The sequence below is a fragment of the Exserohilum turcica genome (genome assembly GCF_000359705.1).
Source record: "Exserohilum turcica Et28A unplaced genomic scaffold SETTUscaffold_11, whole genome shotgun sequence".
NCBI classification, from domain to species: domain Eukaryota; kingdom Fungi; phylum Ascomycota; class Dothideomycetes; order Pleosporales; family Pleosporaceae; genus Exserohilum; species Exserohilum turcicum.
The window spans coordinates 486,395-511,694 of record NW_007359926.1 but is presented as its reverse complement, the minus strand read 5'-3'; the positions used below and the strand labels follow the sequence as shown (position 1 = coordinate 511,694).

The following is a 25,300-nucleotide window of genomic DNA, read 5'->3' as shown; positions in this document are numbered from 1 at the left end:
TCTGCTCCGTTATCCACGTACGTGTACGTACTGTACTCCACTCATCCATCCACCTCATCGACTCCACTCCCACTCACTTAGTCGCCTGGAACTCTGCCTGTGACTATGCCTGTGACTGTGATTGGGAGACTAGGGCTCGAGACTCGGAAAGGTGGAGAGACACGGAAGGAGAGTGGAGGAGAGGCTGGACTACGGCGCCGGCGCAACAAAATAAAACCACGCGGCCCGTTTCAGGTCACCTTTGGCTTGAGGTGACTTACTTACTTTGCTCGCGGGTGACTGGTCAGCCCGAAGCCCGACCCCGACTCCGAAGCAGCAACAACAACACCAACACCACCACCACCCCCCTGGCAAACATGCATCAGGCAGGCTAAGGCAGCGAGCTGGGACGGGATCTGATTAATGCAAATGCATCATGTGGATATATGCATGGTCTGCGCCACTTTTTTTTTCTCTCTCCTCTTCCATGGGCTGATTTCTCGGATATGTACCTAGTATGTGTCCTACTTACTACTTACTAGCTGTACTGCATACTCACTGCTGCGAAGTACTATTGCTATTGCTATGACCGCGGGGCTATACAAGGCTCGGTGTAAAACGTTTGCATGCGTCGCCCGAGTGGTAATGATGATGCGGTGATGCAGTGATGGCGGATAACGGGGATGCTGTGAGGAGATCCGTGTGTTACACCATACCATACCATCTGTGCACTTCCTTACTTACTTACTTGTCTGTGGATGGATGGCTATGCGCAGGCCAGTCAACTACGTACGTAGCAAAAGTGTATACCTGCATCTGGACTTTGCCCGCGCGGCCTTATCGCGTGCGCCGCCTTCTACGCGTAACTATGTCGTTTACAGTATACCTTGTGTGGCGCGTTCAAGCACGTCAGCCCACATACTTACACAGATACATGGGTAAGTACAACAGCTACACGAGGAGAGCGGGCGGGCTGGCTTGTCTTGTCTTGTCTTGTCTGGGCGCCCCCCCCCCCCCAAAAATAAACATGGGCGTAGATAAGTCTCTGCATAGTCATACGGTAATACTTGCTCTTCTTTCTTTAATATCCTTGTCAACTTTTATGCGTTAGTGAGTGAGTTAGTTAGTCGTTGGTGGTGTTGTCGTTTATTGTTGTTGCTGTTTTTTTTTTCTTCCTCATGCTTAGCTTGGGGGGTGCCTGGGTGGCGGTGCAAAACTAAACTAACTGGGCGGACTTTTTTATTTTTTATTTTGTGAAACGCGGAGTTTGATTTGCAAGAAAAAGAAAAATAAAGGAACACAAGATTAGTAGTGGTAGTAGAGAGATCGGAGACAGTTCCGTTCGCCGTGCGTGCATGCATGCATCAACATAAGCATGTCTGTGTGTGTGGGAGAGCCATATATTCCCTTGATTACTTACCGAAGCATATGCCGTGTTTTCTTAATTCTTTTTTTTCTCTTCTTTTCTTTTCTTTTGCGTTTCTGGTTTCACGGCCATGTCTGTCATTTCACCTAGGGGCATGAACCGGACGACGCCACAGTTCGGGCCTGTTCGGCCACATTCGGTCTGCTTGTGCTTGCATCGCGGCTTTTTTTTTTATGTATGTACGTACACCAGTACATCGACGTAGGCTGCATATTAAACATACATATGCAGCGCGTGAAGCGAACATGCGTCGTTATCGCCATGATTAAGACTAAGATGGGCCCCAGGAATGGAATGTGTACTGACGTCTTTGTCTCGGTAGGTTATTTACTCCGCACACTATTACCAGTATCGCTCTGCCCCGGCATCTTTGTCATGTCCATGCATATTCTCATCTTTCTTGACTTCCCCATCGCGCGCTGTCATACCACTACCACTAGTCCACCCCTGCGCTGTCAATACACAGCCCTGTTTTTTCTTTCTTCCGCTTCTCATCCAACTGCCTTACTCACCTGCCGCAACAGTAGTAGCCTTGCCCATGCAAAAGCAAAATTGAGCCAAGCGGCACGGAAAAGACCGAAGCAAAATATCTACATGCTTCATCTAGCCTGCAAGGTGCATGCCTGAACCCTTGAACCCCCATCCCTCTCACTTGCACATGTATATTCCCTGGTCCATACCTGCGTCACTTATCAGCCCTGCCGAGCCAATCTTCGGCACCCGGCTTGGAGGAAAAATAGGGCGTCGGCGCCGATGGTCCAGAGCGCGGCCGGGCGAAGGCGCACATGACGAGAGAGGGAGGTTTTGCGATCGGGGCTAGGAGTAATGAGCCTGGTATGTATGTTTGTATGTATGTGTGTGGTGTGTATATGTGCTGTAGTTATCAGAGGCGTGGCTAGGCTAATACCCCAACTGTGCGAGTCCCGAGCGTGTGAACCTGTTTGCATGTGCGGATGGCCATGCAATGGATGGACGGTTGCCAATGGGAGAGGGTACGGTGGAGCTGGCCGTCGGGTAAATGGACAGGGCTTTTTTGCTCCTCTGCTGCCAAGGTATTTGCATTTTCCAGGCTCGGAGAAGGGTTGGTGGTAGGATCAAGATGGATGCATGGATGGGTGTGCTTCTCTGGAGTTTATCCGTATGCGGACAGAGTCGAGAGTCTGGATTCGTATCTTGAGTACACAGCATACCTGGGTGTAGCAGCAGTAGTCTGGTTCAACTGCAGCCATGCTCACACGCTACTGTGTTTTCTAGTGTGCATACGTGTGCTTCACGCCGCCTCGGGACTCTCATGCGTAGCCGTACTCTCCATGGCTAACCTCTTCTGAATCCCCTCCCACCCCCTCCTCACCACGTCTGCCATCGCAGCACCCATGCCCTGTCCACGCCCTAATTTCCGCACTGCATCTTCCACGCTACACAGCTCGCTCTTGTACTGCCTCTCCATCTCGTCCACGCCCGTGTTCTCGTGATGCACAGGCTCATACCCCTGTGGCTCCTGCGCGATTCGGTCGAGCAAAGAGAGGTCCTGCGGGTACGCTGGCGGCGCCTTGTACGGTGCCCCAGGCGGTGTTTCGAGTTCTGCCTCCAGCGATGGTGGGAGCGTCTCCGCAATGTACCAATACACGAGGTACTGGTAGTGGCGTAGGGGCATTAATTGCAGAAGAACAGGCTCAGCGGTTGACTTTGGGGCGTGGATGCGAGGATGCGCTTGGGGTTGGCAGTGGCGCGTTGGGAGGGGGAGAAGACGGTTACGGTATCCTGACTTTTTCCCATGGCATTAGCATCGTATTCTTTCTCTTCTGGCGTTTATTCTTCCTCTTCTTTCAGTCTTTCCTCTCCTAATTGACACGTTACTTGGTGCTACTTCTCCTCCTCTTCCACCACACCCTTCACCAAAACAAACATACCTCTTCAAACCCCTCTCTCTCCGCCCCAACTCCACTCTCCTCACCGGCATCCCGCCGCCCCTTGGGCAGAAAATACGCCTTGCGTCCCCGAGACTCATAGCTACACAGCACCACGCGCCCGCTCGCAACGTGGAAAATCGCTACGCCCCCGCCTACCACAAACGACCCGCTGTCAAACTGCGCCGTAAGTGGTCGAGCCGTATACGCTGTGCTACTGTTCTGCCCGGTTTCCATGTCGCGTCGCGTCGCGCAGAGTGCGTGGCTGCCTGATCGAGAGAGAAAATAGATAGGAAGTTACGGGAAGGCTGAAGTGGGGGGGATCGGCCTGTAGCAAAGTTTCAAGGCACAATTGAGGTGTTGCGAGGGTAGAGCGAGTAGGAATGCCCGATCCACGGTGAGGCCATGGTTGGAGGATACGAGATACGAGATACGGAGGTATTTGGGATGCGCGGGTCGGATTGGAGAAGAAGAGGCTATGGTGGGGGCGAGCGACGTTGGTATGGGGGTGTACGTAACCCCGCGGTTTGAAAATTCTCAATTTTACTAGTGAATATATTTCCAACAATCACAATATTGTCCATCACCAGTAACTCAACTGGCCTAATGGCCCAATGGCAAGGCGCTTGACTACGATTTGGTTCGATAAATCAAGAGATTCCAGGTTCGACCCCTGGTTAGGTCAAATCATCAGTGCTGATCATATTAGTTTCTTTTTGCGCTCGCAGTGTGCTGGTTCGTTTCAATCTTTTTTTTTAATTGTTGTTCGTTTCCATGATGTTGTTCGTGCTCTGATTTTTGGAACTGGTTCCATTTTGTGTCGGATGTTGCGAAGAACAAGAGGGTTGTGCGTGCCACAGAAGAAAATATGCGTGTTCTATATATGGTCCTGTCAATTTGTTTTGTAGTAAATACTGTATGTGGCGCATTGCATATGTCACTGCCTGGAGTCGTCAAGGCAATCCCATCAACTTTTGAACCGTCTGTGGTATTGCCGAAGCCCATCGCTCTTCCTAAACACCGACTGTGGTAGAGTCTATATATTGTGTACAAGGTACATGGTATGTTATCTCGCCGTTATCGGATACTGTGCAGCATCCTGCGTTGCGGAATGCGCTGCGTTAGCACGTCGAAAGCACTCATGGAACAAAGGATGTGGCGCCTTGCTTTTGTGAAGGCTGGTTGTAAAGGCTCTTTATTAGTACATTATGCATGTAGAGAGTTGTGCGTATCGCGAATCTTTGGCCTTGTACGTAAAATTTCACTCCAAGCGAGCTTGTACGGGGCAATGCCGGGTGGTGGACATGGATGCGTTTGGTGTGGAATTTTAGAAGGCAGGAGAGCAAACGAGTAGGGCTTTAGCAATCGTGTTGGTAAGATGCAATCTCTAACATGTGTATCGGTGGGTAAGGTGATGGATTGATAAGCGGATGGATGGGATTGAGAGATAACTGGCCTGATTGCTTCTGCTGTTCAAAGGCTCAAACCCTATTGGAATATATAGAGATGCCGAGCTATAGATATGCAGTCACTAATCCACACATTTCTGATCCACTGGTCTACTTGATTAGGTACTTCTGGTAGTTACTTGATTAGGGCATGCTTGAAGCTTGGTCCATACTGCGGTAGTATCTAAGTGCGGTTGCAAGTCACCTCCATGCGGACATGGCTTAAATATCGTTCTTCAATAACCATTTATAGTTTACGGCATAGTACTAATTCTCTTGTTGATAACAGGCAGCTGTAGTATACTGCGTGGGCTGCTGTGATAAGTATCAATGGGTTGAAGCAATGCAGAATTCGTGCCTCAAATTGGCAGCCGGGCCATTATCGTGAGCTCTCAAGTGAAGGCGTGCAATGGGCAACATGGATACATCAAAAAATGCAGAGAGATTGACTCAATCGAAGCAGTGACGCAGGTGTTGCAACAGCCTGGTATTGCAAGATAACCTTGAGATTTCCAACCACATGATTAGTATCTACAAGGGCTTACGGATGTCCAGAATCTCATGCAATAAGAAAAACCATGGAGAAGCAGTCAGCCTCATTGTGCATGTCGTCGCACTCGTCCCTGGCGCAAAGTGACAGTCAAACTAAATATTCTTTTGTGAATCTGCCGGTCGCTGCTGTTGGCTGCTTGAAACTCGCTTGGCGGGAAAAGATGATGCTACTTGTGGGAAGTTTGCTCTGTGAGAATTGCTGGCTGTGCTGTGCTGTGCTGTGCTGCTCTAGGCATTACCTGTCACCACAGCTTAATATAGAACTCACCCTTTCTTGTTTAGCTTTGTTGCAGAATAGAGATAGAGAGCCCAGGATTCTTGTCCTGCTGCCCCTGCAGCATCTGCTAGTGAAGACGGCGGGCACAATGATAAAGACCGTGGTGTAGGCTGGAACTCGGATTTGCTGCACGATTTCGCGCTAGGGCATTGAATGCTCGCAGGCTTGTGGTAGTGTTTTCGTGAGGGCGACAATGCGCAAATGCTGCTCGAGGCTGAAAACTGGTGGTGTAGATGAAGTGATACAGACCGAAGAGGGGCTGCGCTGAGGTTGTAGAGAAGATGTGTACTTAACTTGGAATCTCAAGCATACAACTATTGCAAGAGCTGTGGGTTAAGAAGTCTCGCTTTGCGGCAGGTAAGGGAGATTTTGATTGCCATTAGAAAATTGTAGGGTATGTCCTTTGCGCAATATGTAGTAGCACAGTTTTACTACTCTTGTGGACTTGTCTAGAAAAAAAAGAAATCACTTCATCTTAGTCTATAGCTATCATATCTTTGTACGAGAGTAAACGCTGTTTGTCTAACTCCTATAATTTATGCGTTTGTTAGCAGAAGCGCATGTCTCTACCGAACCTTAGATCACTGCTGGTAGTATGTGGTCTGTTTACTTGTTAATCTATCTCCTTTCTCATCCCCTTCATCCCTATTAGCTTCTGAGTAGTTACTGTTGTGACTAGCAGCATTACCAGGGAAACAGTTTATCTGGTCTGTATTGTGCAGCGTTGAGCTTATACAGTACACGAAACATGGCTAGGTTGGTATCCCGATAACAACCATGGGCCTAGCGATACCTGGATCATCTGGACAGCCTGGCCTCTTTTGCTGAGCATGCGTCGTATGTTACATATGTGATATGAGAGATGACCGGAACGACGGCTTCACGTGATGACGAGCAACCCCACATGCCAGCCTCAGATATCGGAAACAAGAATAGGAACACGGCCAAACTGCAAAACCTCAGCCGCATCCACATGTCACAATGAACGCGGTATTCATTCATTGCCCACCATGTTTTCATTTGGATCATTATGGAAACTATGGAAGGACGACGCCAGGACCCCAGACCGTTATGCATGACACGTTTCAAAAGTCATCACAGCTTTTCCGAAGCAACCACATCCCCAGAAGCAGGTATCTAGAGACGAAAGAAGAGAATCAAGCAACCCGAAAAGAGAGCGCTTATTTCTTGGTAGCCTTCTGGGCGGCCTTGGTGACCTTGCCGGCCTTGTCGACCTTGGAGACCGACTTGATGACACCGACGGCAACGGTCTGACGCATGTCACGGACGGCGAAACGACCAAGGGGAGGGTAGTCAGTGAAGGCCTCGACGCACATGGGCTTGGAGGGAACCATCTTGACAATGGCGGCGTCGCCGGACTTGATGAACTTGGGGGAGTTCTCAACAGACTTTCCGGTACGGCGGTCGATCTTCTCGAGGAGCTCAGAGAACTTGCAGGCAATGTGGGCGGTGTGGCAGTCGAGGACGGGTGCGTAGCCGGCACCGACCTGACCGGGGTGGTTGAGGACAATGACCTGGGCGTTGAAAGACTCGCAGCCCTTGGGGGGGTCGTTCTTGGAGTCACCGGCGACGTTGCCACGGCGGATCTCCTTGACCGAGACGTTCTTGACGTTGAAGCCGACGTTGTCACCGGGGACACCCTCGGTCAGCTGCTCGTGGTGCATCTCGACCGACTTGACTTCAGTGGTGACACCAGCGGGCGCGAAGGTGACGACCATGCCGGCCTTGATGACACCCGTCTCGACACGACCGACGGGGACCGTGCCAATACCACCAATCTTGTACACGTCCTGGAGGGGCAGGCGGAGGGGCTTGTCGGTGGGACGGCTGGGGGGGTCGATGGCGTCAATGGCCTCGAGGAGCGTCTTACCAGTGGCCTTGGCCTTGGTCTCCTTCTCCCAGCCCTTGTACCAGGGGCAGTTGGTCGAGGCCTCGATCATGTTGTCGCCGTTGAAGCCGGAGATGGGCACAAAGGGAACGTGCTTGGGGTTGTAGCCGACCTTCTTGATGAAGTTGGACGTCTCCTTGATGATCTCCTGGTAACGGTCCTCGGACCACTTGGTCGTGTCCATCTTGTTGATGGCGACGATGAGCTGCTTGACACCGAGCGTGTAGGCAAGCAGGGCGTGCTCACGCGTCTGACCATCCTTGGAGATACCAGCCTCGAACTCACCAGTACCGGCGGCGATGATGAGAATGGCGCAGTCGGCCTGCGAGGTACCAGTGATCATGTTCTTGATGAAATCACGGTGGCCAGGGGCGTCGACTAAGTAGAGTGTCAGTGGTTGAACATGCTTATCATGGATCTCACTGCTGCGTCATGTTCACTGCCGAGTGGGTGAAGGTGTCAACATACTACAGAATGTTAGCATCGTGAAGCACGTAGCGAAGCGATAGGATACTCACCTAACTGTGATGTAGTACTTGGGGCTCTCGAACTTCCAGAGGGCGATATCGATGGTGATACCACGCTCACGCTCGGCCTTGAGCTTGTCGAGCACCCATGCGTACTTGAAGGAACCCTTTCCGAGTTCGGCGGCTTCCTGCAATCTAGTCAGTAACCATGCAGAGAAGAGTGCGTCGCCTTGTCATAACAAATTGCAAACAGCATTTGGTAGTGCTGTGCGATTTCTTTTGATGAGGTGGTGTGTGGGATATCCCATGTGCGTCATGGTGTTGCGGTTCGCGAAGGCCGCATGCGGACTAGCGCTAGCGCGTAAAAGTTCGCACAACCCCACCACCCAAAAATGCCCCTCATCGCGATAAGCCAGAAAAATGGCGGCGCGCTCAGAGGGGACACTGCAGGCAGCAGACAGCGGCTGTGCTGCAGGTGAGGGAAAAGTCATGCCGTACCTTCTCGAACTTCTCAATGGTACGCTTGTCAATACCACCGCACTTGTAGATCAAGTCTGCATCCCAGTGTAAGTTATTTGACCCCGCAGTCGGTCGGAGAGGGGGGGAGGCTTACGTCCGGTGGTGGTCGACTTTCCGGAGTCGACGTGGCCGATGACGACGACGTTGATGTGAATCTTCTCCTTACTGCACCGTGTGTCAGTCCATCGTGTTGAGGCAAAAAACGGCAGTGGCGACCCAGAAATGGTCGCACAGCCAGACGCCGTGCACGGCGCGGGGCGGGGCCACGGCAACTTACCCCATGGCGGCGGTGGTGTGATGTGTGTATTGAAGATGAGGTAAAGAGGAGGCTGTTGGATACTCAGATTTACAGCGCGCGGTGTAAGGTATGAGCTGGACGAAGGAGAAAGCGAGCAGTGGAGGGGCCGTCTTGCTAATATAGCTGGGAGGCGTGGTGGGTCCGTGCTAGTTTTAGGCGCTAGCCCCCGGTTGGGCTACGAAAACTCCTTCACTGGCAACGATTTGGACTGCCACAGAGGCAAAACACGCGCGCATGATTGGCTGTGGGCCGCGTCGAGCCCTTTGAGCACGCCTGACCGCCCGAGGCAGGCTCGCCACAGCCGCAGTTGCCTCACGCGAGTCTGGGTGTGCATCGTCACCTTTGGGCCTCGCATGGCAGCACGCGTGGGCGTCCATGGCGGCATTGCCTTGCCTGGCTACACTACATCTACACACGCAGCTTCGTGACTTGGTGTCTCGCCCGCAAAAAAAACCTCAAAAAAACCTGCTCCACCTGCGGCATTGGGCTCGCAATGAGGCAGCCCGGGTTTCAGTTTTGCCGCACTGCAAAACTTTTGGCGGGGTACTTTGAGGTTGCCATCATACTGTGTACCCAGCCCCACCACTAGCGGAGCCTAATGTGGCCTTGGCGGCGATGCTGCCCCCCCTTCATGCACACCACCGTGTTCATTCCTGCTTTCTGCCACTAGCCATTGCCTCGATTCTCTTTACCGCATTTTGCCCATGGTTGATGTTGAAGGAGCCAGAACAATGCGTCTCTGTTGACTCACCCTGCGCCGTCATCCCCCCCCCCACTATCTACGCCTCCTTTGGAGATCCGAGCCCCGCCTTGGCCGTCCTCTACCGATGACGAACGGCGTTGGAATCAAGCCTCGCTCCCACCCGTGGTGGCTATACTGATACCATTGTCATACTTGAATTCCAACAGCCCAGACGAGAGGGATCGGAGATGTATAGACAGATTGAGCATACACCTCGATGGTGAAATTTTCTGACGTTACGTACCAAGAAGGCAGTCCTCGGAGAGTGAGTGGAGCAGGTCGCTACATGGCGAGTTCGTGCCATAGTAGCACGTGCAGCAACTTGACCATCTTGCTATGTCCACCACCACACCGGGGGCTTGTCACTACCACCATGCCGGAGGCTGCTTACCAGTTTACAAACCAATGACATGTTTATTTTCTTTGTGTCTACGAGGTTTCTGCAACGGAAAACACCCAGTGGCTGCCAGCTACGTTCCTAAAGAGCACCGCTGAGAAGCGAATGATTCAAGCATTGAAGGATGAGGCTTTTGGCCTCCTATTTCCAGTCCTACTGTGAGAGTCCTGCGTCGGAGGGCACCAATCCCGAGTGGGAACATCGGAGCAAGCCGAATGTCAAATACCTGCCTGCTTTAGAGCACCCGGATACGCATGCCGACTTTCGCGATGCAGCGCTAAATGACTATATGCAAAATATCGAAGACTCTAGCATCTGCTAGTCAAGATGGCGGGCACGATGACAATATATGTAGTATAGGCTCGGACTCGGATTTGCTGTACGATTTCGACGTCCGATAAAGTGCTCATGTCGTCACAATCGTTTTCCTCTTCCTCATCCACATCTTCGTACCTGTTGGCACGTGATAAATAAAACATAAAAGAAACACGACCACACTGTCATGAACACAAGTGCTGGTCATCTTCGAATACTCGGCTGCTATACCTGTAATGTTGCTCTTCTAGACTTCCAGTATTCAAGTATGGCAGGATACAGGGCACCTGAACGTGTGACTGAACAGTAGGTGTAAGGAGAGTCTAGCCAAGGTTCCGGTAAATGAACATGGACAACTCCCCGTCTAGTCTTCTTCGAAGCGAATTGATCATCTATCCATCTGGACAATCCTCATTCATCTATTCTTCTAACAAACACTTCACTTCAATTTACCAAGCCAACCACTCAGCCCACCCAAATATCATTCAACATCCACACCTGCCCCGCCCACTGCTCCTTGACCGTCGGCCAAATCTGGTCCGGAGGCAATACGAACCCGCCTCCCGCCTGGTCCCTTGGACTCAGCTCCATGGTCCAAGAGTGCTCAGCCCCATGCACAGCATAATGGTGATCTCTGGAGTTTCCCGTGGAAAAATACAGAATCTGGCACCCAGGCCCATACTCATACGTCACGTTCCTGGTACTGGCCTCCATAATGGCCCTTGCAGTGCCGCCCGCGACTTGCAGCATGCGAGGCAGGGTTTCGGGCAGCGGGTCGCAGGAGAAGCCGTAAGGCGTGAGAATCAGCTGGCTGTAAGAGTGAAAGTCGATGAAAGAGCGGATTCCAGCGCCTGTTTTGGAGAGCGTGGCCGAGAGGCTGTCGAGGGCGGCGTTCTCAGGCGTGTCGCCTGGTGCTTCGCCACGGTACGTCTGGCCGCAGGGATCGGGCGTGGAGCCGCCGTCGGGAGGCGTGGCGTCCCATTCAAACTTCCAGTTGCGATTGCCGTCGGTGCCCAGACACGTCGTGTTGAGGCTGGGACGCGGCTGCCGGTTCTTGCGCCATAGACGGTCGTTGGTTTGCGTGTACAGGAAGCCGTCAGGGTTGTGAAACGGGACGAGATAGAAGTCGTAGTAGTCGAGGAAACTGGTCACATTGGCATCGCCTTTTTGATACCCGTCGATGAGCTGGTACGCCAAGTATTCGATAACTGAGAGTGTTAGTTGAAATGCTTTTCATCGCGGATATGAGCTGCTGACCCATGGTGGAGATCCATTCTCGTGCGTGGACCGTGGCGTGCCAGAGGATAACGGGCTTTTCCTCAACAGTCCCATTCACCTTGTCCTTGTCACCGTGGAAATGGAATGCCCAGATCGTTCTGTTCTCGTAACTCTGCCCAATCGCAAACTTTTTCGAGTTCTCGGGAAAGGCCTCAACTAGGTCGTCCCAGTATTCCAAATGGTCGGCGTATGCATGGTATGTGTCAAACCAGGAGAGATCAGGAAGCTGGCCACGCTTGTGCAGGTCCCGCTTGTACACCGGCTCCTTTTCAGTAGACCGGATATACTTGCCCAGGTCCGCATTCACCAGACGAGCGTTCAACCCCAATGCATTGAAGGAGTCAATCTCGTTGGGTGGGATGGCGACCGACAAGGTGTTGCGGATGGGGTGGGTGTGATAACTGGAAAAGCGCTTGTCAAGTTGATGAGCTTCTTCAGCAGAAGACGGCGTGATGGAGTAGATTTGGTAGCCATCGTAGCTTGGTTTGGCACTGCGAGATAGAAAGCCGGCGTCGTGCGTAAAAGGCGACGCTGCTGCCAACTGAACGGCCACAACCAAACTCGACAATCTCATATTGAACGTGGAAAGCCTGGTCAGTCTCAGTGACCGCGGTTTCTACTGATTCAATTCATTAAGTACCTAACCAGATCCCTGTTTAACCCTTATCGAGTGCTAAAAGGCTAAGAGCAATAATGGCAAGTCAACAGGGAATTGTGACGACTTGCATAACGGCACTGCATCTACTCCAACGCTTACAGCAATCGAGTATATCGAGTGTCGCTCAACCGCTGGCCAAGGAGATGCCCAGGCTCCGGATTCACCTGCATGTCGTCAGCTTCCTGATCTGGCCTCGCCGCCAAGCGCAAGACCGGGTAGCGATGCATCTCCGCTCTACCCGGATCTACCCTTGAGTGCGTAGGGAAGCCGCTTAGAGCCGGGCATACATAGTATATCAATGATTTGAAGGCTAATTCGAAAACTGGGTCTAGAAACTCGATTCGTGTTCTTTGGAAACAGAAGTGCTGGATTTGAAGGTCATGTTGATGACGTCGCTTCAGACACCGACTTGCCTCGGCGAAACCCAACTTTAATAACACTTATATAGTATGAGCCCCTCTGGTGCTGATGATGTGCCATTTTCCAGTTGTTTGCTTAAAAATGATCATTGAATGTAAATCCCCCATTCAAAGCAAAGATAGATACTGGGGTCTAAGAGTCATGTGGATCCATCCACGCCAGTGCGCATAATCAAGTCCGCAATGAACTGAACATACACAGGTCTTCTGATACCGAGTGTTTCACATGATGTGCTGCAATGGTATCTGCTTTATGAATATCTGTTGTTTCGCGATTCGAATACATTGACAAAGCTGAACGGGCACCTATCACCCGCCAGATTCACGAATACAGAACAAATATAGTTTGAAATCCATTGCTCAGCCTTTGAAGGGCCTTTACTCCATACCAAAGGTTCATCAGCTACTATCCACTACCCCGAGTCGAAACTACCCCTAGGCTTGGTCGCGCTTTATTTCAGCATTCTTCTCTGTTTGATCGAATTTTGGATGTGAAATCCTTTTGCGAAGCTGTTCTGCTGTATTCCCAGATCACGTGACGCTTGTTTTGGCTCGGAGCTTCGGCGATAGCGCTCCGAGCCTTGGCGCGATTCAGGTGCCTCGCTAAAGCTACCCCACCTGCCAAATCAGAAACAAGACCCCGGAACAATCTCACCTCCCCCCACCTATCGGCACAACTGCGGTGCAACCAATTAACGCAATTATGTCACGCTGCTCTAAGAAGGTACGTACCTTGCAATCGGCCTTTCGCAACCCGCTCACGTGCTAACATCTCAGCGCTCAAAGAGCGCAGCAAAGTCCTCGCAGAACGTCCAAGAGCAGTCTAGGACTCAGGGCCCCCAAAGGCTCTCAGGGTGAATCTACAGACACCGCCCGTGGAACTTCTGAAGATGAGATCCAAGAGGATCATCCAAGCGACGATCATCAAGAAGTTCAGCAAGAGAACAGCCAAGAAGATGACCAAGAACACGACCTTGATGGAGAGTCTGAGACCGAGGAAAGCGAGCCTGAGGAGACTATCTACATCGAGTTCGGCTTCAGGAAGATGTTTCCGCGCTCAATTGCTCGTGAGCTCCGCGCTCAGTATCCTGATTTAGTACCTTTCTCAGTGGCCTTGGATGTGAGCAACGCCATGGACTCTTCTCAATCTTCGTCGTTTGAGTCTTTTGCGTCTTCTCCCGCTGCTGCTGCTGCTGCTCAGCAGACACCAACTGAGCCGCTCTCCCGTAAGCGCAAGGATATTAATCCTTCAGTTGAGCCTGCCAACGACGATGGGATGATGGAGATCCCCAACACAGAACACAAGAAGCGCAAGCTCCAGGCTCCGGCTGGTGAGTCCGCAAAGTCTGCTGGAGCTCCCGCCGGGTACGATTCCTTGCATGATCATGTCAGCCTTGATGATCCGCGCAAGTTCTCAAACCTCCCTTCCGCTGCAGTCACTGCTCCCCTGGCCCCCAAGGCTTCCCTGGCTCAAGATTCAGCTCCGCGCAGCCTTCCTCGCGATACTCACACTACGCTCCGTGCGCTTCTCCGGGACGCGCGCCATGTTCTCAACAAGATCGAGGATGCTTTGTTGGAGCTGCATTAGGCCCGTTGCCTTTTGGCTTAAGCTCTTTTTGCACCTTTTCTGGGCTTGTTCTCTTTTCTGGTTATCACATTGGATACCCTATGCTCCCATTTGAGCTTACGATCTTGTTTATTGTCACCCTGCTCTCCAGAGCCTTGTGGACATAACTTTAGTAGTTCCTTTTGTGCTCTATGATTTTTTTGTTTTTCTTGGGGGGGGGGGGAAAGAGGACTTGGGCATCTCTTCTAATAATAATACATCACAAGGCATTGACAGTGCTGACAAGGGGTGCAGCTTAGCTGATATTCTGGGCGTTCTGGCTATTACCACGCTGTTCTGGCTGTTCTGGTCATTCTGGAGTTCTGGTCATTCTGGTGTTCTAGCATTCGTTGTGTGACACGGCTTGGTGCGCTCAGCCCAAGACGGAGAATCCTAGCATCTTATCAAAGCCTTTTACAACCCACAAGGGATGATTTTACAGACGTGACTAAACTCCAATACGTGACGGATTTGGATATTCAGCCAAGGATGCAATAACCTGGCGCCTTCTGTATTGCCAGTTCACAAGCAGAAGATATGTATTCACTAGACTTGACCAGGCGGACAGTCGGTGTGCGGTCGCAGTTGAGCCATTTCATTATCCTTGTAAGATTACAATAGCAGAAAGCATTTTTATCACTCACTTGAAATCATGGATAATTGCAGCTCTATGCAGCGGTGCCCATGTGTTGGTGGCATGTGAAGACGGTAGAGGGCAATGGTGATGGGGTTCATAGCTTCAATCATCGGCCCACTCTTTAGGCGTTGGTGCTGGCCGCTCCTTCCTGACCAAACATCAGCCTTGCTTTTCCACCCCACATCTCGCACGCCTTCAAGTTCGCAATGTCGGCAGATCTTTTTGCAGAGTTTGGAGCTGATGCTCCTTCTGACCAACAGCAACAGTCTGCGATATCCACAAAGCCCGGTGCACCCGCAACGTCGGATTTCAGCTTCTTCAATGATCTGGCCAACACTCCAGGCCCCGGCGCAATATCCCAACAAGTACCATCAACCAACACTTTTCACAATCTTCACTCTTCTTCTGTGCAAGCGGCCGATACGGGTGATAATGACGACTGGGGCGACTTTGAAGGCGGCTCGTCATTCGAGCCAGCTCGTAACACCCCACACGACCCATTTGCCTTTGCACCGCCCCAAGCCTCGCAGCCACAAACAAACTCGTGGAACATCACCTCTAACGACAATGACCCGTTTGCATTCTCAACACAGACATGGCAACCGGCACCTATTGTAAAGGCCAAGAAACCTGCAGATTCGAGCGTGCTCTTCGACGTAGAGGACGAATTTGACAATGACGACGACTTTGGCGACTTTGAGGGCGAAGAAAAGACACAGGTGAATGTAGGAGTGCCGGCTACATCGTCATCTGCACTCGTGGATCTACTCGGGGATATGAGCATATCACAACCGCAGCCTCCAAGTAGCGGTCAGAGAGATATAAGCGGCGAAAAGCCAGCATGGAAAAATCAAGTGTCTACCAAGAAGAGTGCAAAGGCCAGCTTTGGTGCAGTGCCCAAGTCAAAGCCGCCTGCGTCAAAACCTGCACCGACGCCACAATCGGAAGATGACGGATGGGATGAATTTGACGACTGGGAGGCATCTATTCCCACGCAAGCCTCCGCAAAAGCATCAAACAAGCAGGCCACCAAATCTCCCACAAATACTGCACCGCCGCCGATACTCTCTCCCATAACAGCTGACCCACAGCCTGGCGAGTTGCCTCCGACCAACGTTCCACCACCTGGAGTTCTGCTTTCGCTCTTTCCTTCCATGTTCACGGAGGCACAGGAAAAGCTTTTCAAGCCCATGGCAGCACAGCCCCTACCCATGCGGAACAAGTTGCTCGCCGAGCCAGCTACGACTGCTTACCTTGAGGGCTATCTCATGCTGGCAAACGTGGCGGCACACATTATCGCAGGACGAAAGCTGCGCTGGAAACGAGACCAGCACTTGTCTCAGGGCATGCGAATAGGGCCAGCGTCATCACGAGCAACTTCTGGAATGAAGCTAACGGGTATCGACAAGGGCGAAAACCTCAAGGAAGAGCGAGAAGTTGCCGACGTGGTGAGAAGCTGGAAAGAGCAGGTTGGAAGGCTGCGACATGTGGTTGCGGGTGTCAATCAGATCAGAGCGGGTGCTTTGGATCGCGGCCCCGACCTGCAAGAGACGATGCCTGTCAAGACGTTGAAGCAGTCCGAGGGCGGTATACCTGCACGGCAGGCTTGCATGTTATGTGGGCTCAAAAGAGAAGAAAGAGTGACTGCAGCCGACTTGGCTACCGATGACAGCTTTGGCGAGTGGTGGATCGACCAAACCAACATGCATCGAGGTGCGTCTTCGCCCACTGCCAAGCCTTGCCACTCATGCGCTGATTTTGCTATTAGGTTGCAGGAACTTTTGGAACCAGCACAGAGATGCTCTTCGGCAGCGATGATGGCTTGGGTGTGTTCCGGATCACATGGCTGGAGCGGACGAATCGTCGGCGCGGTGGATTTGCGGACAAGGGGAGAGGCTACGGCAATGTGAATCGGGTTCACAATGATGTAATGCCTTGGGTTTACGTGTGGAGAGCGAAGAAGGGCTGGCTCTCGGTCCAGCAGCCAGGGGCCGTGGATTGCACGACGAGGGCGAGTGTGTGGCATGACAGCAGCGACGGCGGGCGGAGTGGCGGGACGTTTAGCCTGGACGCAGTGTGATTGAAAGCGCGGGTGGAAAAAGCACACATGGCAGAAAGAAAGACTTAGCGGAAGTTTGTCGGCGGGTGGTGGCATGCGGTGGGTAGCAGGGCCTTGCATGGCCACGATGCATGGCGAGACGGGCAGACCACGGGGCCAGGTGAGCAGCACCCGCGTTGCAACGACACGCAACGCTGCAGTTGTGCGGTGTGGTGTGGTGTGGTGTGGGCAGGGCTGACCTCTGGCTGGACGGGGACTGGCACTGGGACTGGCACTGGGACTGGCACGACGATCTGATCTGATAGCGTGGACCACGGGGCGGGTCGTCTGTGCACTTCGCGGGGCCAACGGGGCGCAATGCAAATAACGCCGCCGTTACCGTCTCGAGTGGCAGAGGGCCCGCGACGTAATTCCATACTGCTGCCGCCGCCGCTGCTGCTGCTACTGCTGCTGCTGCTCTCCATACTCGCCCGCTATTGCTACCGCACCAGCCAAGCCACAGTTACACCACACAGCTACTGCTGCCACCGCTGCTCCTCTGCTGACTGCCGCCTCTGTCGACGCCTCGCATTCTTCCACTCGCCGGCTGGGATTGGCTGCGCAGGTGACATCCGCCGTAGGAACAAGACGTGCACCCCGCCACCAGAGGGCCCTTTGCACCACCCACGCACCCATCCCATCTCCGTACCCCAGAAGCCGCTCCCGCTCCCCAACGCGACACACGGGCCAGTACACGTTATCATACCGTGTACCTGTAGACCAAGGCCTAGTCATTCTGTCGTCATTCGCTGCGTCTGATCTTACCGAGCACAGACAACCACCCAGGCCTGGGAACGGGCGCTCGCACGCCTCAGGGAATGAGCAGGCCAAATGATCATGGTACGTCAAATGACCTTCAGCCCCCAGATGGTGACGCCCACGACCGCCTCGACGGGCGTGTTCCCCTCCAAAAGCGCCTCGCAGCCGCCATCGTAAGCTACACACCGCTCCGTCTCGCGCTCCAACACGACGTCGAGGCACCGAGAGAGAGAGAGGGAGAGGGAGAGGGAGAGAGCAACTGCATAAGGGCCGCCACGCCTACCCGACTTCACTGACTGCACTGACTGCACTGCGCTACACGACGCATTCCGTTGCCCGCCACCCGACGTTTGGCAAAGTGCACTTATACATACATGGGTTCGCCCGCTGACATTCTGACCCCGCCAGGCTCTCTACCAGAAGAAGCACCCTTCGACTCCCTGTCGCATTCACAACCTGCCACCGAATATGCCCCGCTGGTCAAGACGAAAAGCACCCCGAGCCTGCTCAACTACCGCTCCGGCCCCCCGCCGCCCGCCTTGGACACGGCCAAGCGCCTGAGCATCGATGCAGGACAACTCGATCGCATGGCGAGGTGAGTGGCAGCCCCTCGGGACACGAGACGAGCGTGTTGCGGCGGAAGGAGCGCTCGCCGCTTAATGGTGAGTAGTAGTGGCTGACGCGTCTGCATTAGGTCGCCCATCGTTCCAGAACATGAACATGGTCTAGGGTCCTCAGGCCTGCGTCGCATTCGCCAGCAGCCCAGCTATAAACAGTTGACCGCTCAACGGGCTACTTCGCTGAACATCACCACCCCGCCCGTATCAAGACACCCCTCCGAGTCGACGCCCACCGCCCCCGCCTCGCCCACGTTTGCTTTTGGCGAAGACCTCTCTCGCTTCCCCTCCGAGTCGCTGCACTCGTTCTCGTTTGCGACGCAGTCAGAGGAATTCATCCACAATCGCCAAAATGTGCTAAAACGCTCCATCGAGTTTATGCGCGACAGGCTGGGTTGGGCCGCGACCAACCCCGGAATTGCAAACGCCCAGGCAAGGCTTAGTGGCGACCAAGAGGTGCAGAGCATGATGGAACTTCTTACTCGGGCAAACCTCATAGGCCAGGACGGCACGGGCGCCCATGGCTTTGGCGCGCTGGGGCCGGTGACGGGGCCAGCAGACATGTCTGGTGACAATCCCTTTGAAAGGGGTTTCATGGCCGAACGCTCAGAGAGCCCAGAAAGCATGCTGGAAACAGCAAAGCCGCCGGTCCATCGAGCGACGGCAGGCGATGCGGGCGACACCAGCAGCGCTTCGGACTCCCGAGGTGCCCGAAGCACGTCGAGCACCGATCTCACTTCCGAATCATCAAGCTCACGCGCACCAGCAACCTCGTCTTCACCCCCGCCACCCCTGCGTCCGCAACGAGCTGCTTTGAAACGCACGCTTACTGACGTCGTGCCCCTGACCATCCAAAGTCAACTCAACGACGCCTTGGCGCAGCCGTACCGAGTCGGGGACCAGGAAAGAGTCAGCGACGTAGTCTCACCCACGACTATGCCCGCTTTGACACCAAGCTTCAGTAATCAAGCAGGCCCCAATTCTGCTGGAGCCGCGCCACACGGCCACGGCAGCAGACACGTGCCAGCTGCACAAGCCATCTTCACTACCGAGACAGAATCGCCATGGACAATCACGTCCGCCAACGACCTGGCATGCTTGGTCTTTGGCGTCACGAGAGCTGAAGTCCGAAAGCTGGGCATACTCGAGGTTGTACGAGAAGATCGCAGGAAATGGCTCGAGGGCAAGCTGAGAGACCCTGAAGTGGGCTCAAAGAATGCACAGTCACCAGCGTCGCCAGGTGTGAACAACCTCAAGGTCGGCAGCGGGGTGACAGCGCGGTTGCTCAGCAAGGCTCCGTCGCGCGTTACGGCTGCGAGAAAAGCAAAGACGGACGATGGCAGCGGATCCTCGTACTATAACGCGAAGAAGACGGGCAAGTTGAACCACGAGCACAAGGGCTCGAGGGGCGTCTTGCTATGCGGCGACGTCATACCCATTCAGAAGCGCAATGGTTCAACGGGATCTGCCAGCCTGTGGGTGAAAGAGAAGCGAGGTAGCCTGATCTGGGTGCTAGAGGAGATTGCAGAAGACGTCGTGTACATCACCGTTGATGAAGTAGGCTGCGTATCCAAGGGCTGGGGCGCGACAGAAGCCGTTTTCGGAAGCGATCGGTTGCGGCGCGGCATGGACCTGAAGCGACTAATACCTGGCATACCGCGACTTCGGGGCACAAACACTGGAGCGTTAGACTATGATTCGATCGATGAGTTCCGTAGCTATACAGCTCGGACGTCAAACAGTATCAACATTCCGGTAACCGTGGAAGCCCTGCCCGGCGAGCCTACCTTCCGTATCTCAAGCTTCCCGCACATTGCTGGCATCATCGTTCTCTCGTCCGCCGACCTCAAGATTACAAGTTCCAACTCGGTCTTCTCCTCGGCCTTGTTCGGACAGCCGCGCCCTGAAGGCGTCCATATCAGCAAGCTCATACCCGCCTTTGACAAGATACTGCACGTCATGACCGATGAAGACAAGATTGAGCTGGTGGATGGCATAGTCATTCCCGAGCACAGCTTCCGCCGCGCCCGGGCTCTGCTAGCGATGCGCGAAGGCAGCGCAGACGCGGCTGCCATCTTCTTGAAGCCAAGCGGCCTGCCAGCTCTCCACCGCGACGGCTCCGAAATCATGGTCGATGTGCAAATGCGCGTGGTCAAGAGCGAAAAGACGCCTCGCTTCGATGAGAATGTAATCGAAGAGGAGGATGGTTCACCGCCCAAACCCGCCAAATGTCCTGAACTGGTCTACGCTTTGTGGATCACGTACTCCAGGCAGCTACACGCTGCGAACCACGGTATTGGCCCGGTGACTCCTCTCATCTCACGACCGCCTTCGCCACGCCAACTCCAGCCCGGCCAATCGAATTTTACCGTTCCGCATGAGCCAGAATCACATCAATCCCAGGGCACTCCGCCTGGAGTATCGCTCTTGACGCAACAAATTCAGGAAGCCATGGAGCCTATGGCGCCACAGGAACCCCAAACCAAGTCCATGCCGCCTCCCCCGGCGCCAGTGCAAGAAGAGCCACCTCACAAGAAGACCATCAACGACTTTGTCGTGCTGGAAGAAATGGGCCAGGGTGCGTACGGACAAGTTAAGCTCTGTCGGTACAAAAAGGCCAGCAACAAGAAGGTGGTGATCAAGTACGTTACAAAGAGGCGCATTCTCGTCGACACATGGACGCGAGATCGACGGCTGGGAACGGTACCTCTTGAGATTCACGTTCTGGACTATCTCCGCCGCGATGGCTTCAAACACCCCAATATTGTCGAAATGGCCGACTTTTTCGAGGACGATATCAACTACTACATTGAAATGATACCGCATGGCCTACCAGGCATGGATCTTTTTGATTACATTGAGCTGCGAGTCAACATGGAAGAGAAGGAGTGCCGCAAGATCTTTGTTCAAGTTGCTGAGGCGGTACACCACCTGCACACGAAGGCAAAGGTCGTGCATCGTGACATCAAGGACGAAAATGTAGTGCTCGACGGTGAAGGCAATATCAAGCTCATCGACTTTGGAAGTGCAGCATACATCAAGAGCGGGCCTTTTGATGTCTTTGTGGGCACCATCGGTATGCCTTTTTTTTTACTTTTACATTACTTACAAATACTAACTGTCTGACAGATTACGCCGCTCCTGAGGTACTAGCTGGGAAAGCTTACCGCGGCAAGGAACAAGATGTGTGGGCCCTCGGCATCCTCCTTTACACCATTGTCTACAAGGAGAACCCGTTCTACTCAATTGACGAAATCATGGACCATGATTTGCGCGTGCCTTGGGTCATGTCGGAGGAAAGCATTGATCTCATCCGGTTGATGCTGGACCGGGATGTGGAGAAGAGAATTACAATTAGCATGGTACTGGAGCATCCGTGGTGTAAAGGCATTAGTGGAGGTACTGCTGAAGATGGTTCTGTCCCTGCTCCTGGTGTCAGTGGAAGTAGTGGTGTTGTGGGTGAGGTTGGACAATAAAAGAGGAAATGCAATAAGAAGAAGACCAAGACAGGTAAAAAAGACTATTGTTTTTTTCTTCTCTCTTTCTTTCTTTCCTTTGGAGGCATCTAGAACGACTTTTACGAACACCCCTCCCCCTCCTTCTTTTGGACACGAAACTGGGATTTGGAATGGAAATGGGAATGGAAATGGGAATGGAAATAGGAATGGCAATGGGAAACTGGGAATATGGGGGAAGGTGCGAAGGTGCGAAGGTGGTTCCGGGGAGGGGTGAATGAAGATGTGTGTAATTCTTCTCCCCCCCCCTTTTTCTGCGACGTATAGAGAGCGTCATGACTTCCCCACACTACAATTCTTTTTTTTTTACTTTGACTTTGACTTTGACTTTTTACGAATTGCTTGCATTATGAAAAACTCTTGTGTTGTTCCGTTGTTGAAGTTTCTGTGTTCCATTTTTTTTCTCCATTAATTAATTGATTGATTAATTGGGTTGGTAGAGAGGTATTGTGGTAAGAGGTGTGGTGAGAGAATACATAGGATTAAATAGTTTCTTTTTTATCTTGTTTCTGGATGCTTTAATATTCGTTGGACTTGAATCTTTCGCATGGATAAGTGTGCAGCCTATCTTAGCAATGTCTATTCGCTATGTAGCGCTGTCACATGTCGAAGAGCCGTGGGAATCAAATGTCGATCTAGACTATGAAGGTCGCTCTGGCCTGTAGTACGAGGACAAGTTCTTGAAGCTGACATTCTAACGTCATTTCGTCATCGTCTGAACAAGTGCACTAGCCAATGTCAGGCGTGCGCCACACCAGTGCCTCAATCAGGCGTCCAACACAGCCACTGGCACCCTGTATCTCAGCATAAGGTCATCCATCCCCATTGCAATCCGTCGAGATATGTCTCTTGCTACTTTTGTTCCTCGTCCAGACTTTGTCTCCCATTTGTAGTGCCGCGCAGTTAACACCACATAGAGCGTGGGAGAAGCACATCATAGCCTCACCTCGCACCACGATGCTACCACCCAAAGGGAAAAGCAAGGCGGCCAGCATCTGGTCCTTTGACTCGGGCTATGGGTCCAACACTCTGGAAGAGGAAGAAAGCTCCCACGTACATACACAACCCATAAGCTAAACTACCAACCAAGTAGTTGCTAATGACCTCAGGCCGACTTTTTCTGGGACACTCCGTCCCAGGAGCCCTTTGCAGCACTTCAGCAACAATTCAACTGGGGATCTGGTGAGCCGTACAAAGTCCAGGTTGAGGGCCAACTTCGCCTGCAGAGACTGGGGTCTCCGACGGCACCAGTGACGACCAAGCTTAATGTTTTCACGACAAAGTTGGCTTCCACTAGTGATGCCCGGCTCCAGGCCTCTGGAACTGAGCAAGAGTGTGTCTTGTGCCGGCTTTGGCGTATTACGAATCCTGGGGAAAATCTGAAGTGCGATGAGTGCAGTCGCAAGGCTGCGTTGTCATCCGAAGCTACATTTTCACCCGAAATTATCGAGCAATTTGGAACTGAGCAAGTAGTGACGCCCATTGCACTGCAAGTGGAACCGGCCAACACACTGTCCTTGGAACATGTATCCAACCGCAATGGCAGCGGACGATGCTCGGCATGCGAGATTTCAGCATTCCTCGCTCAGGATCCGACCCGCACCTGTGCTTCTTGCACTCTAGACATGTCTTCCCCGGAATCGCCCAGTGCCGCATCCAAGATTAAGCGCTCTTGTGCTCGACGCCCGCCTACCAAGCTCGAGTCCCATGCCTTGCGGTGCTTGAAGAAATGGCTGCGAGAGAATAGCAGCAATCCGTATCCCGATGTGGATACAAAGCGCGATTTGGCCCAGCAGTGCGGTATCACGGAAAAGCAGGTGACGACGTGGTTTACCAACGCAAGAGCACGGCGAAGAGTTGCAAACTATACGGAGAAATCGGGGTCTGGGCTTGAAGAGGGGACTTGGACTATGGATGAGTCGGGTATGAGAGTGGCACCATTCCTTGATTCCAGTAGTGCCCACCAAGGCTCCGAGTCGTCGCGCCATATTGGAAATGATGGCAGTCAAAAGCCATCAAGCTCTAGACGCGGCAAGAAGAAAGACTACAGCCACTTGGGCCCTCCATCACCCGCTTCGGAACGCAAACTAGCAAAGCCTTTTGTCCCAGCTCTCGAAACAATCCCGCAAGACAACCGCGCGCCAAACATGTGGCAATGCACATTCTGCTACCAGAACGTAGCCCCTAAATCGTGGCGCCGCCACGAAGAAACACAGCACCGTCCGAAACGAAAATGGACTTGTCTCCACACCGGCCCTCTTCTTCATCTTCCAGCACCCTGTAGTTCGCAGCTCACACCCTCTTGTGCCTTTTGCATGCTCCAGAACCCCAGCGAAGAGCACCTGCGCGACTCCCACCGCATCCACGAATGCATGGCCAAGCCAGAAGAAGACCGCACGTTTCTCCGCCCAGACCACCTCCGGCAGCACGTGAAGAACTTCCATCAAGCCACTCTGTCCGACTCAGTCCGCGATCTGTGGCGTCGAGACGGCGGCGGCAGCAGCATGCGGAAAGACAGCATCGAGCACTGGACCTGTGGCTTCTGCGCGCTGCAAATAAGCACATGGGACGCACGCCAGACACATATCTCTGGGCATTTCAAAAACGGGGCTACCATGTCCGAGTGGAAATGCCGTGATCCTTCTTCGTCGTCTTCCTCATCATCGCCATGCCCTCTTTCTTCTTCTTCTTCTTCTAATGCCGTAGCGAGAGCAAGCAGAAAAAGACGCACATCAAGCGACGGCGATCCAAATGTCATTGCCAAACTAGCGAGAAACATCACGGGTCTTTCTATACGACAGCAGAGTCTCGCTGCGTGTGCTGATGACCATCACGATGAGTGCAACTTGGATTCTACTCACCAGCAACAACCACATCTGAAAACAGAAGACGAAGCATCATCAGTTCTACCCCCAGATATCCTGTTTACAAGCTTCACCACGGGCGTGTATGGCGAGGCGCTGGATTTCGCAGGCACAGAGTCTGCTGCTGAAGACGACGACATGTTTGCTTCGTATTTTGCTGATGCCGAGGATTTTTGGCTTGGGATGGAGGGTGGTGACGAGGATGGTTTTGTGGATTTTTGGTAGGAACGTGACAGGGGGGGGGGCTGGACATGTGTATGCATGTATGCATGCTTCTTTGTTTTTATTTTATTATTTTTGGGTGGGTTCTATATAGATTATATGACTTTGACTGCTGTGAGATGGGCGATGGTATGCTGGGAGTGAAATGAGGGGTACGTGTGTGTGTGTGTGTGTGTGTGTGGAGAGAGAGTCTGGAATGCATTATCACATGTAAATAGCAAATCAAATTGGCGTACTTACTCAATCCATTACAGCACGATTTCACCCCGTAAGAGCGTTATCCCCCAACTTCTCCTTACAATGTATATACATTTATCAACGGAAATCTCTCCAAACCATTCATACCAGCCCACGTGCCAGCAGCGAAAATTTCCACCGTCGGAGCGAGTCT

The 25,300-nt window shown here is 52.8% G+C and overlaps 6 protein-coding genes and 1 non-coding gene across 7 annotated transcripts; 4 read left to right on the top strand and 3 right to left on the bottom strand.

Moving 5' to 3' along the window:
* Positions 1-2,403: 2,403 nt before the first annotated feature.
* SETTUDRAFT_175243 (uncharacterized protein) lies at positions 2,404-3,549 on the bottom strand (the record flags this gene model as incomplete). Its single annotated transcript, XM_008023845.1, has 2 exons — positions 2,404-3,170; positions 3,316-3,549. 2 exons carry the CDS (start codon positions 3,547-3,549, stop codon positions 2,676-2,678), a joined length of 729 nt encoding a protein of 242 aa, XP_008022036.1. The 3' UTR covers positions 2,404-2,675.
* A 363-nt stretch (positions 3,550-3,912) lies between these two features.
* On the top strand, positions 3,913-3,997 carry SETTUDRAFT_t98. Its single transcript has one exon. It is a non-coding gene; the product is annotated as a tRNA-Arg (tRNA).
* A 2,773-nt stretch (positions 3,998-6,770) lies between these two features.
* Positions 6,771-8,766, bottom strand: SETTUDRAFT_36769 (uncharacterized protein; the record flags this gene model as incomplete). The annotated part of the gene is made up of 5 exons (XM_008023686.1): positions 6,771-7,920; positions 8,017-8,153; positions 8,464-8,519; positions 8,579-8,649; positions 8,762-8,766. The coding sequence occupies 5 exons, from the start codon at positions 8,764-8,766 to the stop codon at positions 6,771-6,773; spliced, it is 1,419 nt and encodes a 472-aa protein (XP_008021877.1).
* Positions 8,767-10,701: 1,935 nt separating this feature from the next.
* SETTUDRAFT_103295 (uncharacterized protein) lies at positions 10,702-12,088 on the bottom strand (the record flags this gene model as incomplete). Its single annotated transcript, XM_008023844.1, has 2 exons — positions 10,702-11,444; positions 11,494-12,088. 2 exons carry the CDS (start codon positions 12,086-12,088, stop codon positions 10,702-10,704), a joined length of 1,338 nt encoding a protein of 445 aa, XP_008022035.1.
* Positions 12,089-15,040: 2,952 nt separating this feature from the next.
* On the top strand, positions 15,041-16,744 carry SETTUDRAFT_36766 (uncharacterized protein; the record flags this gene model as incomplete). The annotated part of the gene is made up of 1 exon (XM_008023685.1): positions 15,041-16,744. One exon carries the CDS (start codon positions 15,041-15,043, stop codon positions 16,742-16,744), a length of 1,704 nt encoding a protein of 567 aa, XP_008021876.1.
* A 1,321-nt stretch (positions 16,745-18,065) lies between these two features.
* SETTUDRAFT_36765 (uncharacterized protein) lies at positions 18,066-21,784 on the top strand (the record flags this gene model as incomplete). Its single annotated transcript, XM_008023684.1, has 3 exons — positions 18,066-18,286; positions 18,386-21,384; positions 21,438-21,784. The coding sequence occupies 3 exons, from the start codon at positions 18,066-18,068 to the stop codon at positions 21,782-21,784; spliced, it is 3,567 nt and encodes a 1,188-aa protein (XP_008021875.1).
* Positions 21,785-22,669: 885 nt separating this feature from the next.
* Positions 22,670-25,054, top strand: SETTUDRAFT_167068 (uncharacterized protein). Its single transcript, XM_008023843.1, has 2 exons — positions 22,670-22,876; positions 22,933-25,054. Exons 1-2 carry the CDS (start codon positions 22,781-22,783, stop codon positions 24,910-24,912), a joined length of 2,076 nt encoding a protein of 691 aa, XP_008022034.1. The 5' UTR covers positions 22,670-22,780; the 3' UTR covers positions 24,913-25,054.
* The last annotated feature ends 246 nt before the right edge of the window (positions 25,055-25,300 follow it).

Excerpts from the sequence above, each read along its gene's own strand:
- SETTUDRAFT_167068 (XM_008023843.1), top strand. The coding sequence starts at position 22,781 with ATGCTACCACCCAAAGGGAAAAGCAAGGCGGCCAGCATCTGGTCCTTT. Across the intron at positions 22,877-22,932 it reads AAGAGGAAGAAAGCTCCCAC|GCCGACTTTTTCTGGGACAC; the intron begins GTACATACACAA and ends TAATGACCTCAG.